We start from the raw sequence: 11,707 nt of genomic DNA on the forward strand, positions 1-11,707 counted from the left end.
CACAACACATACACGAAGTATCTCAAAAATCACAATTATGAAATACTTTTGTGAATTTTTATTTGTACTTTATGGTGAAGTTTTTTGTTAATTTTAAAGCATAATACTGTATTTAAGTACAATTGAGTACATAAGTTCCCAAGGAAAGTAAGAAAAGTAAATACAATTACATTTGTGCGTAAAATAATAACACAACTGACAAAACAACAACGGTAGTACCAGCTGTTACTAACAACAAATTCAAGACAACCTTGGTTTTCTTCGGAACTCAAAAACAGTACTGGCTTGTCATGCTGCAGCAGATATTTGAAGCAACGCATATTTATATGAATAAAAATTAAAATGCTAAGAAAATGAATACTTAAAGAAATCGTACAATTATTTTTTGCTAATATTTTTAGTACCCCACTAATCATCCCAAAACTCACTAAGTTTGCAAGCAGTTCTGGTTTAGAGATCAGTGGGTAAAGACCAACCAAGGTTACTTGCATGTTATGGCAAAGTATGCTCCAATACCAATGGTTGCAGTCGCAGCAGTAAAAATACCTTTTAACCAAGATGAGTTGCGCGAAGAAAAATCATTAGTTGGAGTTTTGAAATGCCTCACCACATCATCCTAATAATAAAAGGGTAAACTGGGTTAGTTTCATTTTCAATCCATTTCTCAAAATCTGGCATGCTCAAATAACAAAGCTTAACTGATTTCCTTATTAAACAAGCGGTTTCTGCACAGTTTGCTATAAGCCAATAAACTTTTACAAGACTAGCGAGTAAATGAAAGCAATATAGGCAATAAATCATATAATATAAGAATTTGGATGGCAAATCTCTTTGATGGTGGATTATTATAATATTTTAAGTCAATGTTTACATATTTGATTTCATGTCGCTGAAGGTCATTGGTCTCGTGGGGAAATATTTTAACAGAAATTTGATCAGACTTACAGGAATGTAATTAAAATGCCATATATGGAAGAGCTAGGCAAAACAACAGAAAAATTGATCTTTCAAGTTCAAACATGTAAAACCATACATATTACACCAGTTAGTACCAGTAAGGAAACAGTATTTTAAAACAAGCTTGCCAACCATAATAGTTGCTACCATATTTAGCATGTCTGTCTCATCAGTAAAATAGATTAAAATTTTCATTTCCTTAAGTGTTCATGTTCAATATCATCCTGTGTATTCATGTTCTTTGTTCCCACGAGCATTTTTGTTCTTTGTTTTATAAAGTCTCGTTTTTGAAAAAACATATTCACACGCTATGTTTCATAAAGATACTCATGTTCCCTGCAAGTCCTCTGATGTATTCATTTTCAAAGTTTCCCAAAGTATTCACATTCTCTGTTTCCTAAAGTATTCATTTTCTCTGTTTCCATGTTTTCTACTTTATAAAAGTACTTATGCTCTCTCTTTCTTAAAACATATATATTCTCCATTTCCTAACCAAGAATACAGCCTAAGAACAACAAGAAGTCCATTGTCAAACAAAGATGCGTGCTCTCAATTTGAATTTGGCCCTTCCAGGAAATAATAATATTGGATTAGGTGGGGAATGAAAACAGAATTATATTTGCATTTCTGTTATTTCATCATGTTCTAAAATGTAGAACAGCATTTCCATTACTGTGAGACACATACATCAGTCCCATTGAGTCATTGAGGGTTCTAATGCACCTGCAGAAACGTAACAGGTGACAAAAGTGACTCAGTCGACAAAATATCAATTTGGGCAAACAATAAAAGCAATAAAATGCAAAATATTCGAAATATAACCTAGAATGTTACTTCAGCAAGTTGATTGAGCATTTAAAATAAATGGAATTTCAAAAAGCTTTTATTATTTTTGTCACACTGCTTAAATAGATATGAAAATTTATGGAATGCTATGTGTTTATTCTTTATACAAAGTATCTTTTAAACACTCAATACTTATAAATTAAAAATAGACTAGAAAATTCTGTCTTTAACATATTTCACAATCCAAACTTGAATAAAAACAAATTTATAAAACTTTATAGGCTCAGCTTTTCATTGTCATATTTTTGGTGCCAAGTGAAAACTGTTGATTTACGGAGATCGAATGTACAAAACTAGACAAAATGGAATGCTTCAGACTGTAAGAAAAATGTTTTATCAATTCATGCTACCCTAAACCATTAAAATTGATAAAACATCTTCAGCATTCCTTTTAGCTACCTGGTGTTGAGAAACCAATATAATAGAAGTCATATTTTGGCTTACTCACAGTGAATCAATAAGATAAATATCAGAAATTCTTTCGATTGGGAACATTTTGCAATCCACATTGCATTGTCACGAAATGTTGAAATAAGTGAAATTGTTGATGTGCCTTTATCGTGCCAAATTTAACTCATTTCACAACAACTTTCAATTTTAAAATGAAAACACAAAAACATAGGAAATCAAAAATAGTTATATAAGAAAACTTCATTTAAATGTTATGAAATTTTTCTTAACAACGCAAACGACAACAAATGAGAATTTGTTTCTTGATTTCCTGTCGCAGCTGGTTTAATCAACAGTAAATAAAAATTCCCTTTCTTTTTCTAAACTCATAGTTCTTCTTTGTAAGTAAAATCATCTTCGAACAGTCTTTCTTAACTCAGTTATTTCAATAAGGTTTTTAAGCATTGCACGTCTTCAGCTGATGATAAAAAATATTTCTTCTTAAACCGAAAAACTTACCCATCCTCCATTTACACGTATCCAAGGACCCAATTCCTTCACAAGAAAATGTGTCGTCAATTCCACAACAACATCGTCAATATTTTCAATTCTTCTTGCGCGAAAATATTGTGAAACCTTAACGCCGAAAGCAAGCAATGAAATGATACGTCCCCAGTTTATGTGACCATCATTAAAGATGTTTTCCGAGACGGCCATAAAATCTGATTGCATTGTTGTCGACGAAAAATTCGCATTCGCACAAAGTGAATCGAAGATCTCGTGCTTTAACAAAATCTGCAGGACTAATTCTTTCACTCTCTTGGCAACTTGCGAAGGATTTCGATTGGCATCTCTTCCAACAATCGAAAAAATAGTAAACTGAACAATGTTGAGCGTCTCGTCATACAAATGTGGATCATTTATCGCAGGTTGTTGGACATAGTTATTATTACCATCATCACGTTGTTTGCCTTGTACATAGTTTGTGTCTCCCATGTTTTTTCCAGTATCTGGTGCCATTGTACTTGAAAATGAATGATGTAGTGGACGTGAAAAAGAAGAAAAAACGAGTTAGAAACTTAAACTTAACGTAGAGCCTAGAGCTCCTTACTCTGTGTGCTTTGTCTGTAAATGAGTACGATGTAACCAGTGACGTAATTTTATCTCGTCGTTTGACGTTCGGAAAAGCACGGATCGGAAGTTTACGATTACGAAATATGGTAACCAACGCGTGCTCATCATTTCATATTTTTAGACCACCCCCTAATGTGACGTACTATTGCTTTTAAGAAAAAGGAAACTGTATGTACTGAAAGCAAACTGTAAGTAAGGTGTATTCCCAAGTGCGAGATTTTATTCAATGTATGAATCTTTCTTTCTCAAAACTATTATTTCCGCATGTTCGCAGGAATATTAAAAAGCCTTGTTCCCTGCTAATTGAAACAGTGAAAATAAATAAATCCAAAAGAACCTTTTATTGAAAGAAATAGAAGGTTTTACTTTAGTTCGTATGTATTTCACAATCCCTGAAATTCCACGAAAAACAGATTTTAGTACAAGTGTACAATTACAATCAATGATGGAATAACTGTGTTTGTACTTTCAAAAATCAACATTCCCCTCTACTGCAACGGAAGTTTTTGTCTGACTGACAGAAACAGGATGTTTCAAGACTCAGCGCCGGCTCAATTGAAACTGGAATAGGGGAACTCTCTTTTCAATACAAACACCGAAATTTACATTCACCAATTTCAATGAACTGCAAGCGCATACAACTGATACTAATTTAACATATGCATTTTAAGGACAGATAAAAACGTTTGCATGATATTAGTTTCGACAGTAGCTAAGTTTTATCTTTCGCAGGTGCTGACTAAAAAATTCATTTCAACTGGATATCTTCGAATCCTTAATCTGGTGATTTAACTTAAGGAAGACCATGTTCCAGAGCTTTTTATTTGAAATGGGGAGTAAGTATTGGATTGGGATAATGGATAGTTTTATCCCCAAGCCAAGTCCATCTGAAGAAGCTGATTATTATATTTATATTGCGTGTAAGCCTGTATCTTTGAAAATATTATCAACAATAATTACAAAGGACAATTACAACACCAAATATTGATGTCACGTTTGTGTCTTGAACGTTTAAAAACGTTGTATATCAGGAAGAATATTCAGTGGTCCATAAAATAACTATATGGAGACACGAATAGACAAAAATGTCTCGTGATAAAACGATATATTTTGAACCAAGTTCGCCGACTGACCAACCGAGCAGGTGTTTCGGTATAAAAGTGAGAATGTGGTTTGCTGTTGAATATAGAATTTTAAAAAAATATGCGCAGCTTCCCCAGACATTCCGTGTTTGAATTGTTGGTATTTTAGGTAAATCTTGGCGCCATAATCATTCATATGAAGGAAGAAATTTTATAACTGCAGGAAGTCAAGACTTACAAGCTATTGTTCTAAGACTAAATATAACTAAGGGTGCGGGCTTGTGTGAAAAGAAAAATAGCACAATTATAGCAAGGATTTTTTACAACAGGATGAACTTGCAAAGGTTTCTTTGATTTCTAAGAAAGACTAAATTGGTTTCGAGAATACTATAGGCGACGCACTTTTGAAATTCAATAACACAAAGTTATACTAAATCCTGCCATAAAAGAGAGACATTTTGGCATTTTGAGTACGAAATACCTAAGATAACAGTTATTTCGTGCCAATTGTTTTGAATCGGTCCAACATTGTGAATTATCAAATATTTATTCGGAGCCAGGAAGATCGCTGTTGTGACGTTCGTCTTCCGCAGGTGTAAGAACAAAGTCATTATTGCGTGGGAAGGTAATTGTTTAACATGAAGTTATCAATATTGTTATTTAAATACAACATAAAACAGTCAGAATTCATAAGTGAAGCAATTCAGTGCGCTCACCAGTGTTCAAAGTCAAAGACAGCAGAACTTGACATATAAATTTGACAAAAGCACGCAGCGTTAAACAACTTTCAACTCACCAGCTTATGGGTTTCTCACCGAATGGTAATAAACCGAATCCAACCGAACAGAATACAGTGGAAAAAAGCAGCGAGACCTCTCAAGCTTGTCAGACTGTTGGAATAATATTAAGGTTTGTTGGCGATAAATGGAACACTACACATGCCAGTAAAGTTAATTACCAGTTGACATGAGTTGGCTCTAAAAGACCTTTGCTGCTGTGAATAAGACAGACAAAGCACGGAATCTATAAACTAATAACTATAATTATTTATTTTAAACGCGAATGATATTCGTAATTCTATGAAATGAAACACGCAGAAGACTTTAGCTGGTCACAATGACGCAAAAGAAATCACGAAAGGTACACATCAAGCAAGTTGAACGTTATTTATTGTTGCCAAATAAGGCCAAAAACTTTTATAAAACTACCTCTCACTCATATTCAATGTACAAATTGGAACAAAAATGATTTAAATTCACGTTTAAGCTTTGTGATTTACGTAAGTTGAAAGGGGTTACATGTTTTGGAAAGTGTGCATGTTGTTGTGGGGAAGAGGAAAGCAGTGTAAGTTTTACTGCTCGTCGTCCCACTAACTTTATTGCCCTTCGCTGACGTTCTTTGCCATTGTTCATACGGCTGTACACATCAGTGACGTATCCAGCCCGCAAATTTGTCCTGCTATGCAAATTTTTCTGTGTTTACTCACTGTGAAAATATGAATAATGGTAATGTTCTGAAAATGACATAACAGGACCGAAACCTCTTTAGGGCTCATCTGGGAACGGAGATAACGACGCATAACTTTTAAATGACTATATGCATCATAAACTACATAATAAACTACAAGATAAACTACAGTTCTTTGCCCAATGTACTGTAGAGCAAACTTTGCTCATTATCACACAAAATGACTCATAGTTGCATTTTTCTATGAGTGAGTAATATAGTATTTCCCATTTAACAATGGCATAAAAGATATAACATACATTATTCTCTACGTTTTGACGAATAAGGACATTTTCCATACAGGCATATTTTCATAAAAAAGCTTTGCATAACTTTGAAAAAATGCAAAGAGCAGACGGCAGAAGCATGAAATGAGCAAAGCACGAAAAAAAACATCAATATTTCTCATAGTCGCATTTTCCATTGCACTCAAATCATGTACAAAGATTCTACTACAAAAAGTACATACACAGCAAATGCAGGCTGTTAAAGATACATTCGATTGTTTACATTCAGTTCTGCAAGTGCCATTTTTTCTTTGATAAGACTGAAGTGTATTCACTACAAACGATTGAAAACTTTATAACATCAAACTATGTTATCTGTGATCTGAAGTTAGCAAGCAGTCAGCACAATATATTATTGTTACATCATTAAGCAAAAGCTACGATGGAAGACCTGTGATTTGCAATCGATGGGAACTATCTAAGATAAAAAAAGGCGAAGGAAGAACACCTGAACGCCCTGATAGTCCGTGCTGTATACCACATCGTCTTCTTCTGAAGTTATTCGTTTGACTTGCACGATAATCGAATTGCGTTTCTTGCTCGTTAGACTCTTCATTACGCCTCGCAAGGTCAAGTAACCTCTCCAAAGTATTGGAATTCTCTTCGTTGGCGTTCATTGTCGGACTGTCACGAAGTTTCCAACCCATATCTTTTTTAACTGATAATGCTGCAGTGATTGATAACTCAACTAACAAATTAAAATGACATGAACAATCATCTAGGGTGTGTTATATGCTGAAAGGAACTGACATTACGTATCATGGGGATTTCATGATCTCTTCTCGAAAGAGATTGTTTCCATGGTAACTGACGTCAAACTTTAACAATTATGAAAGTATGAAAGTATGCGGAGTAAGATTTGACGTAATCAATAAGATCTTTGGTTCGGATGCGTGAATGATTTTTGTCATGTAAAGTTGCGTTTTATCGAGATACGCGTGAAGTTGTCGCGCGTACTGAGCACGACAAAATTTAACGACATTTTTTCAATTTTTTAACAGTAAGAGCTGCTATTATTTCATTGTTTTCTCAGTCACCATGTGTTCTCTATCAAAACGATACCATGTCGCGAACTTTTCAACAAACTTACGTTTAAAAAATTTTTTTCTGTCGGCAGGAATGCTTTGATGATTTCAACTACGTTGCAATTACTTTTACGCAATATTGAAAATTACTCTAAGAAGCTCAGAGGCAGAGCCTCAGGAAATTTTTAATCATCGTTTTTATCGAACCATCGCTAAGGTTACCACAGGAACCACCAACAGGCTGTAGTAATCTCATTCTTCGTATATCTTGACTTGAAAACTTGAATGAATTCCAAATAATAAACGAAATCTCGAAAAGTAAAATGTTAGAAAATCGAGTGACGCAGCCAACCCGCATATTTGGTCATGCTGTTGAAATATTTTATGATTAGCATTATCCATTTCTTTAGAAATTGATTGCTCTTAGTTACAGTGATTGAGCAACAAAAAAATTACATAGCGTGAACAAGGATAGGTTCGTATGGACAGGCGAACACTACGCAGTTTATTTTATAGACTGTAAATAATAAATTAATGACTTTGATAAATATTTGAAAACTGCCAAATGTTGGCCAAATAAAACTTTCTTGAGGTACAATACGGTATGTCTCGCAATAATGGTGGACACAGCTGACGCAATAATTTTCATCATCCCATAATGTTGTCTGTTGTACACAGTTGTACATAGACACACCTCAATACTCCTGTATTATGGTCGTTTGCAAACTTTGCAAATAAAAAGTTGTGAATTCCTTTTAAAATCATAGTTTTTATTCAGGTTTTAACTTCCCCCGCGCCAAAGCAACATGCCGACTGTAGTTTTACTAGATGTTTCTTTATCGATGCTTAAAACGGTGGAAGAAAGCGAGCAACAGGGCGACGCAAGCATCAACAAAAGACTGCTAGCAATTCGTGGCTTGTATTCCTTTTTCGACTATTTGAGTTTAAACTGCAAGTTAGAATTTACTGCGCTGATCGCATTCTCGTCCCTCTGGGAGATTGCCGTACGATTTACGAGAGATTACGATGAGCTAAAAGAAGGCTGCATGAGTCTAGGAACTTACGATAAGACATTTCTAGGGAATGCCTTAAATGGTGTTTGTAGTTTGGTGATCAAAGAGTGGGGTTGTTCGGTTCCTGTACAGTTAGTGGTCGTTACGGATGGTAATTTTGGTGGTGCAACCACGGTTGAGGATGTCTTAAATAACAGACTGGGAGAAATGGCTGACAATTCTTGCACAACACCTTTGCCATTTCCATGCATCATGCACCTTGTATGTATGTCAACATTTGAGGATTCATCGCCGGCCACGATGAAACTTCTTCAAGATTTAATTGAAACATGTGGTCATGGTGGGGGAATATACCTTCTTGATTCCCCGGTTGGAGTTTATTCAGCTCAAGAAGCTTTCAAACGTTTGGCACATGACCATTATTCACCATACAATGGTACCTTATCATGTGGTCACCTTACATCTGCTGTAACATTGTATCCACCACCAAAAACAACACCAAAGGCTTACCATAGGACCATGAATACGGAACTTGAGCAGCCATTTCCTGATGAGATTAAAATTGTTGGTTTCTTGGATGCAATTGACCTTGGTAGCCCACCAAGTTTAACTCGACATTTGGTATTACCCACACGTTCGTCAAGCCATGGTAGCCAAGGTAACTCGGATGCAGATGGAAAGGAACCTTCATTCTGTGTTCTCCTTCATGGTAGTCTCAAGGTGGAAAAGATGGTCGCCTTTGTACAACTGGGGTATGTATCATCATGAAATTGTTTAACATGTTAATGTCTTAATGGGAAACTTGAACTTTATATTTAGACCCAATTGGTTTGGCATATTGTACTCATGGGCGGACAGTAAGAAAAAGTCCAATCTTGTGTTGTCCATATTTTGTCCCGGTTTGGAGATTCCCTGGCTAGGAAACCTGAAGAGACTGGTGCCTGCAGCTGAAATGGAAGAGAACCCATACAAAATTGAAGGTGACACGGAAGAGTCGCCATTTCCTGTGGATACTACCCGTCGCCGAAGCTATCATTCGCAGGCCAGTGTTGTATGGATAAAGAGCTACGGTCTACAGGTACGTTGAGGGACAATGTCCAAACTTAGAAGCAGCAATAAATTACATGATTTGTTATATGAAATATTTTTTTTTTCGGTTTCTTAGTCTGATATACAGAAATTGTTAAGATATGCCAGAAAATTGCCCGACAAGATGAACCAGTTTTATAAGGTAAGGAAGGATTTACATGTTGAAGTGAAACAGAAGCTTAATGACTATCAATCACATTGTCTAAAAACGAATTATCACAATTTGATATGGGGGAAAGACATCAAAGAATTTATTGTTTAACTTTGATCATTCAGGAACTTAATCGTATTCGACGAGCCGCTCTATGCTACAGCTTTCATGAATTGCTGGATGGTATCGCGGACATGTTGATGAGAGAGAGCAAGTCAAGTTGTAGTTCTGATGTGGTGCTACAACTACAACATGCAGCAACTTGTCTAAGGGAGGCAGGACAACACGACCTAAACAAACAAATAACTGCAGCACAAACATAGAGAAATGGTTTACATCCATAAATCACATGACGAAAATGTGATGTTCATGTGTAGCTGTTGAACCAATCGTACAGTTTCACACATGTACAAGAGAATCAAGAAAACAAGGAACAACAAAAAGAGCTCTTTTCTCATTCAAGCTAGGTCAAACAAACTAGTACTGCTACATTCCAAAAGTCACCTCAGTGAAAACAAACAACTGCTATAAAGTTTTTCTATTTCTTTATTCATTCTTTAGTACATCATTTTGCATTTGTTATATTAATTTGGTAATTTTTCATATTCTTTTGTAAAAAATATTTACAAGGAGAAAACTCATACAAAGAATAATGAAATATGATCAGAAATGAATTAAGTTGTGCATTTTAATGGGATCAAAATCAATATTAATTGGTCTACGTACACACCAGTTACAGTATTTCGTGAAAATTATTGAGTTACAACCATGGAGTATAACCCACGTTCATCAGAAATATTTTCATCTGCTGTAAATCAATTCACTATTTCATGCTGTAAAAATTTCTTAAGTCTTTCCAAATACTGGCCGTATAATTCAACATCATTGTGACCGGCACCTTCCACCCACAATGGTTCCACTTGCCGTGGGCATCTTTCATAAATTGCAAGACCATGTGAAATATCAATGACTTCATCTTCGGTGCCATGAATTACAAGTACAGGTGAGACTATACTTGATACCTTTTCAAGACTGAAATGTTGGAATGAATGTTGGAATTTACGACATGATAGAGATAATTTGAAAAACAATTCCATACTGATGAACTAGCGGTAAAGATGTAGGGAATTCAAAGGATTTAACGATCAATTATCGATATTGACATTTCCTAATTTTTTTTCAGAACAGAATTCATCACCATGGATTAAAGGATGTCAAGGTTAAATAATAAGCGACATAATAAACAGTCGGTATTATTAAAGACGATGATCGGTTGTAAAACCAAAACATACAAATTCCCTCAAAGCAATACGTAAAACTAATATATATTGACCACATGCCAATACTCATAGAAAAAGACGTTAATGCATGTGTGATATTACCAAATATTTTAAAACAACGGTACCATATTTACCTTCTAAAGGCGTCGCAACAATAAGTTCGCTTTGCTTCAGGAAAGGCAATACGTATACCAGATGTTAAAGGAGCATGAAGTATGACTGCAGCGCATTCGTATCTCGATGCTAAATCAATGATAGGAACATTGCCTATACTTTGCCCATATAAAACAATATTTTCCGGCGTTAAACCGTATTTAGATCTAGCCGCCTTCCAAACAGCTTCAATTTCGCCATAAAGATTGCTTTCAGAGGGACTGCCGCTGCTTGCTCCGTAGCCAGAATAATCATAAGATAAAATATTGCAGTTAATTCTTTGGCCTAGACCGATATAAAAACTAGCCATTTGACCTAAGTCGACAGCATTCCCGTGGCTAAATAGCAACGTAAACCGCGCACCAGGCGACGTCTTCACGTACATACAACAGATATTGTTTCCTTGCTTGGATTTTATCTTGAATACTTCAACAGTGTCCAGTTCCTTTTGGCCAAATTGCCATTCTGCTCGCTCGGTTAAATGTAAGGTGAACTTCCCATCATCGTGTTTAGTAACGGTGTATGTCGGTTCTGGTGGAAGAAACGCTAGCTTCGCAGCGATTTTTGACGGACATGGCGGACAGCAAAACAGGCAACAAATCTCCGAAAAGGATAAACCATTCATTGGGCAAATTTATACAAAAAATGAGGACACTTGTAATGTATATTTTACCAGTTATCTCATCATCGATGAAAAGTATTTACCGCATTGAAAATTTGCAATTTTTAACTGCTGACACAAGATTAAACGCCAATCTCCTTGAAATTAAACAACGGCCGGAAATACGTCACAA

General features: G+C 35.4%; 3 protein-coding genes and 2 long non-coding RNA genes across 6 annotated transcripts; 3 read left to right on the forward strand and 2 right to left on the reverse strand.

The window, feature by feature from the left end:
• Positions 1–43: 43 nt before the first annotated feature.
• On the reverse strand, positions 44–3,338 carry LOC124450326 (bcl-2-related protein A1-like). Of its 2 annotated transcripts, none has more exons than XM_047000976.1 (2): positions 2,713–3,338; positions 44–616 (listed from the first exon to the last, which is right to left on the reverse strand). In XM_047000976.1, the coding sequence occupies exons 1-2, from the start codon at positions 3,211–3,213 to the stop codon at positions 482–484; spliced, it is 636 nt and encodes a 211-aa protein (XP_046856932.1). In that variant the 5' UTR covers positions 3,214–3,338; the 3' UTR covers positions 44–481. The 2 variants fall into 2 exon arrangements, with proteins under 2 accessions (XP_046856932.1, XP_046856942.1); XM_047000986.1 differs by lacking the exon at positions 44–616 and adding an exon at positions 831–1,462.
• A 147-nt stretch (positions 3,339–3,485) lies between these two features.
• LOC124450385 lies at positions 3,486–5,674 on the forward strand. The gene is made up of 2 exons (XR_006949955.1): positions 3,486–3,515; positions 4,060–5,674. It is a non-coding gene; the product is annotated as an uncharacterized LOC124450385 (long non-coding RNA).
• Positions 5,675–7,002: 1,328 nt separating this feature from the next.
• LOC124450246 (integrator complex subunit 14-like) lies at positions 7,003–10,154 on the forward strand. Its single transcript, XM_047000873.1, has 4 exons — positions 7,003–8,992; positions 9,060–9,318; positions 9,406–9,471; positions 9,606–10,154. The coding sequence occupies exons 1-4, from the start codon at positions 8,034–8,036 to the stop codon at positions 9,801–9,803; spliced, it is 1,482 nt and encodes a 493-aa protein (XP_046856829.1). The 5' UTR covers positions 7,003–8,033; the 3' UTR covers positions 9,804–10,154.
• Positions 10,155–11,629, reverse strand: LOC124450313 (alpha/beta hydrolase domain-containing protein 17B-like). Its single transcript, XM_047000948.1, has 2 exons — positions 10,895–11,629; positions 10,155–10,512 (listed from the first exon to the last, which is right to left on the reverse strand). Exons 1-2 carry the CDS (start codon positions 11,536–11,538, stop codon positions 10,296–10,298), a joined length of 861 nt encoding a protein of 286 aa, XP_046856904.1. The 5' UTR covers positions 11,539–11,629; the 3' UTR covers positions 10,155–10,295.
• LOC124450360 lies at positions 10,394–10,902 on the forward strand. Its single transcript, XR_006949950.1, has 2 exons — positions 10,394–10,483; positions 10,664–10,902. It is a non-coding gene; the product is annotated as an uncharacterized LOC124450360 (long non-coding RNA).
• Positions 11,630–11,707: the final 78 nt, after the last annotated feature.

The sequence above is a fragment of the Xenia sp. Carnegie-2017 genome, unplaced genomic scaffold, assembly GCF_021976095.1.
Source record: "Xenia sp. Carnegie-2017 unplaced genomic scaffold, XeniaSp_v1 HiC_scaffold_13, whole genome shotgun sequence".
NCBI classification, from domain to species: domain Eukaryota; kingdom Metazoa; phylum Cnidaria; class Anthozoa; order Malacalcyonacea; family Xeniidae; genus Xenia; species Xenia sp. Carnegie-2017.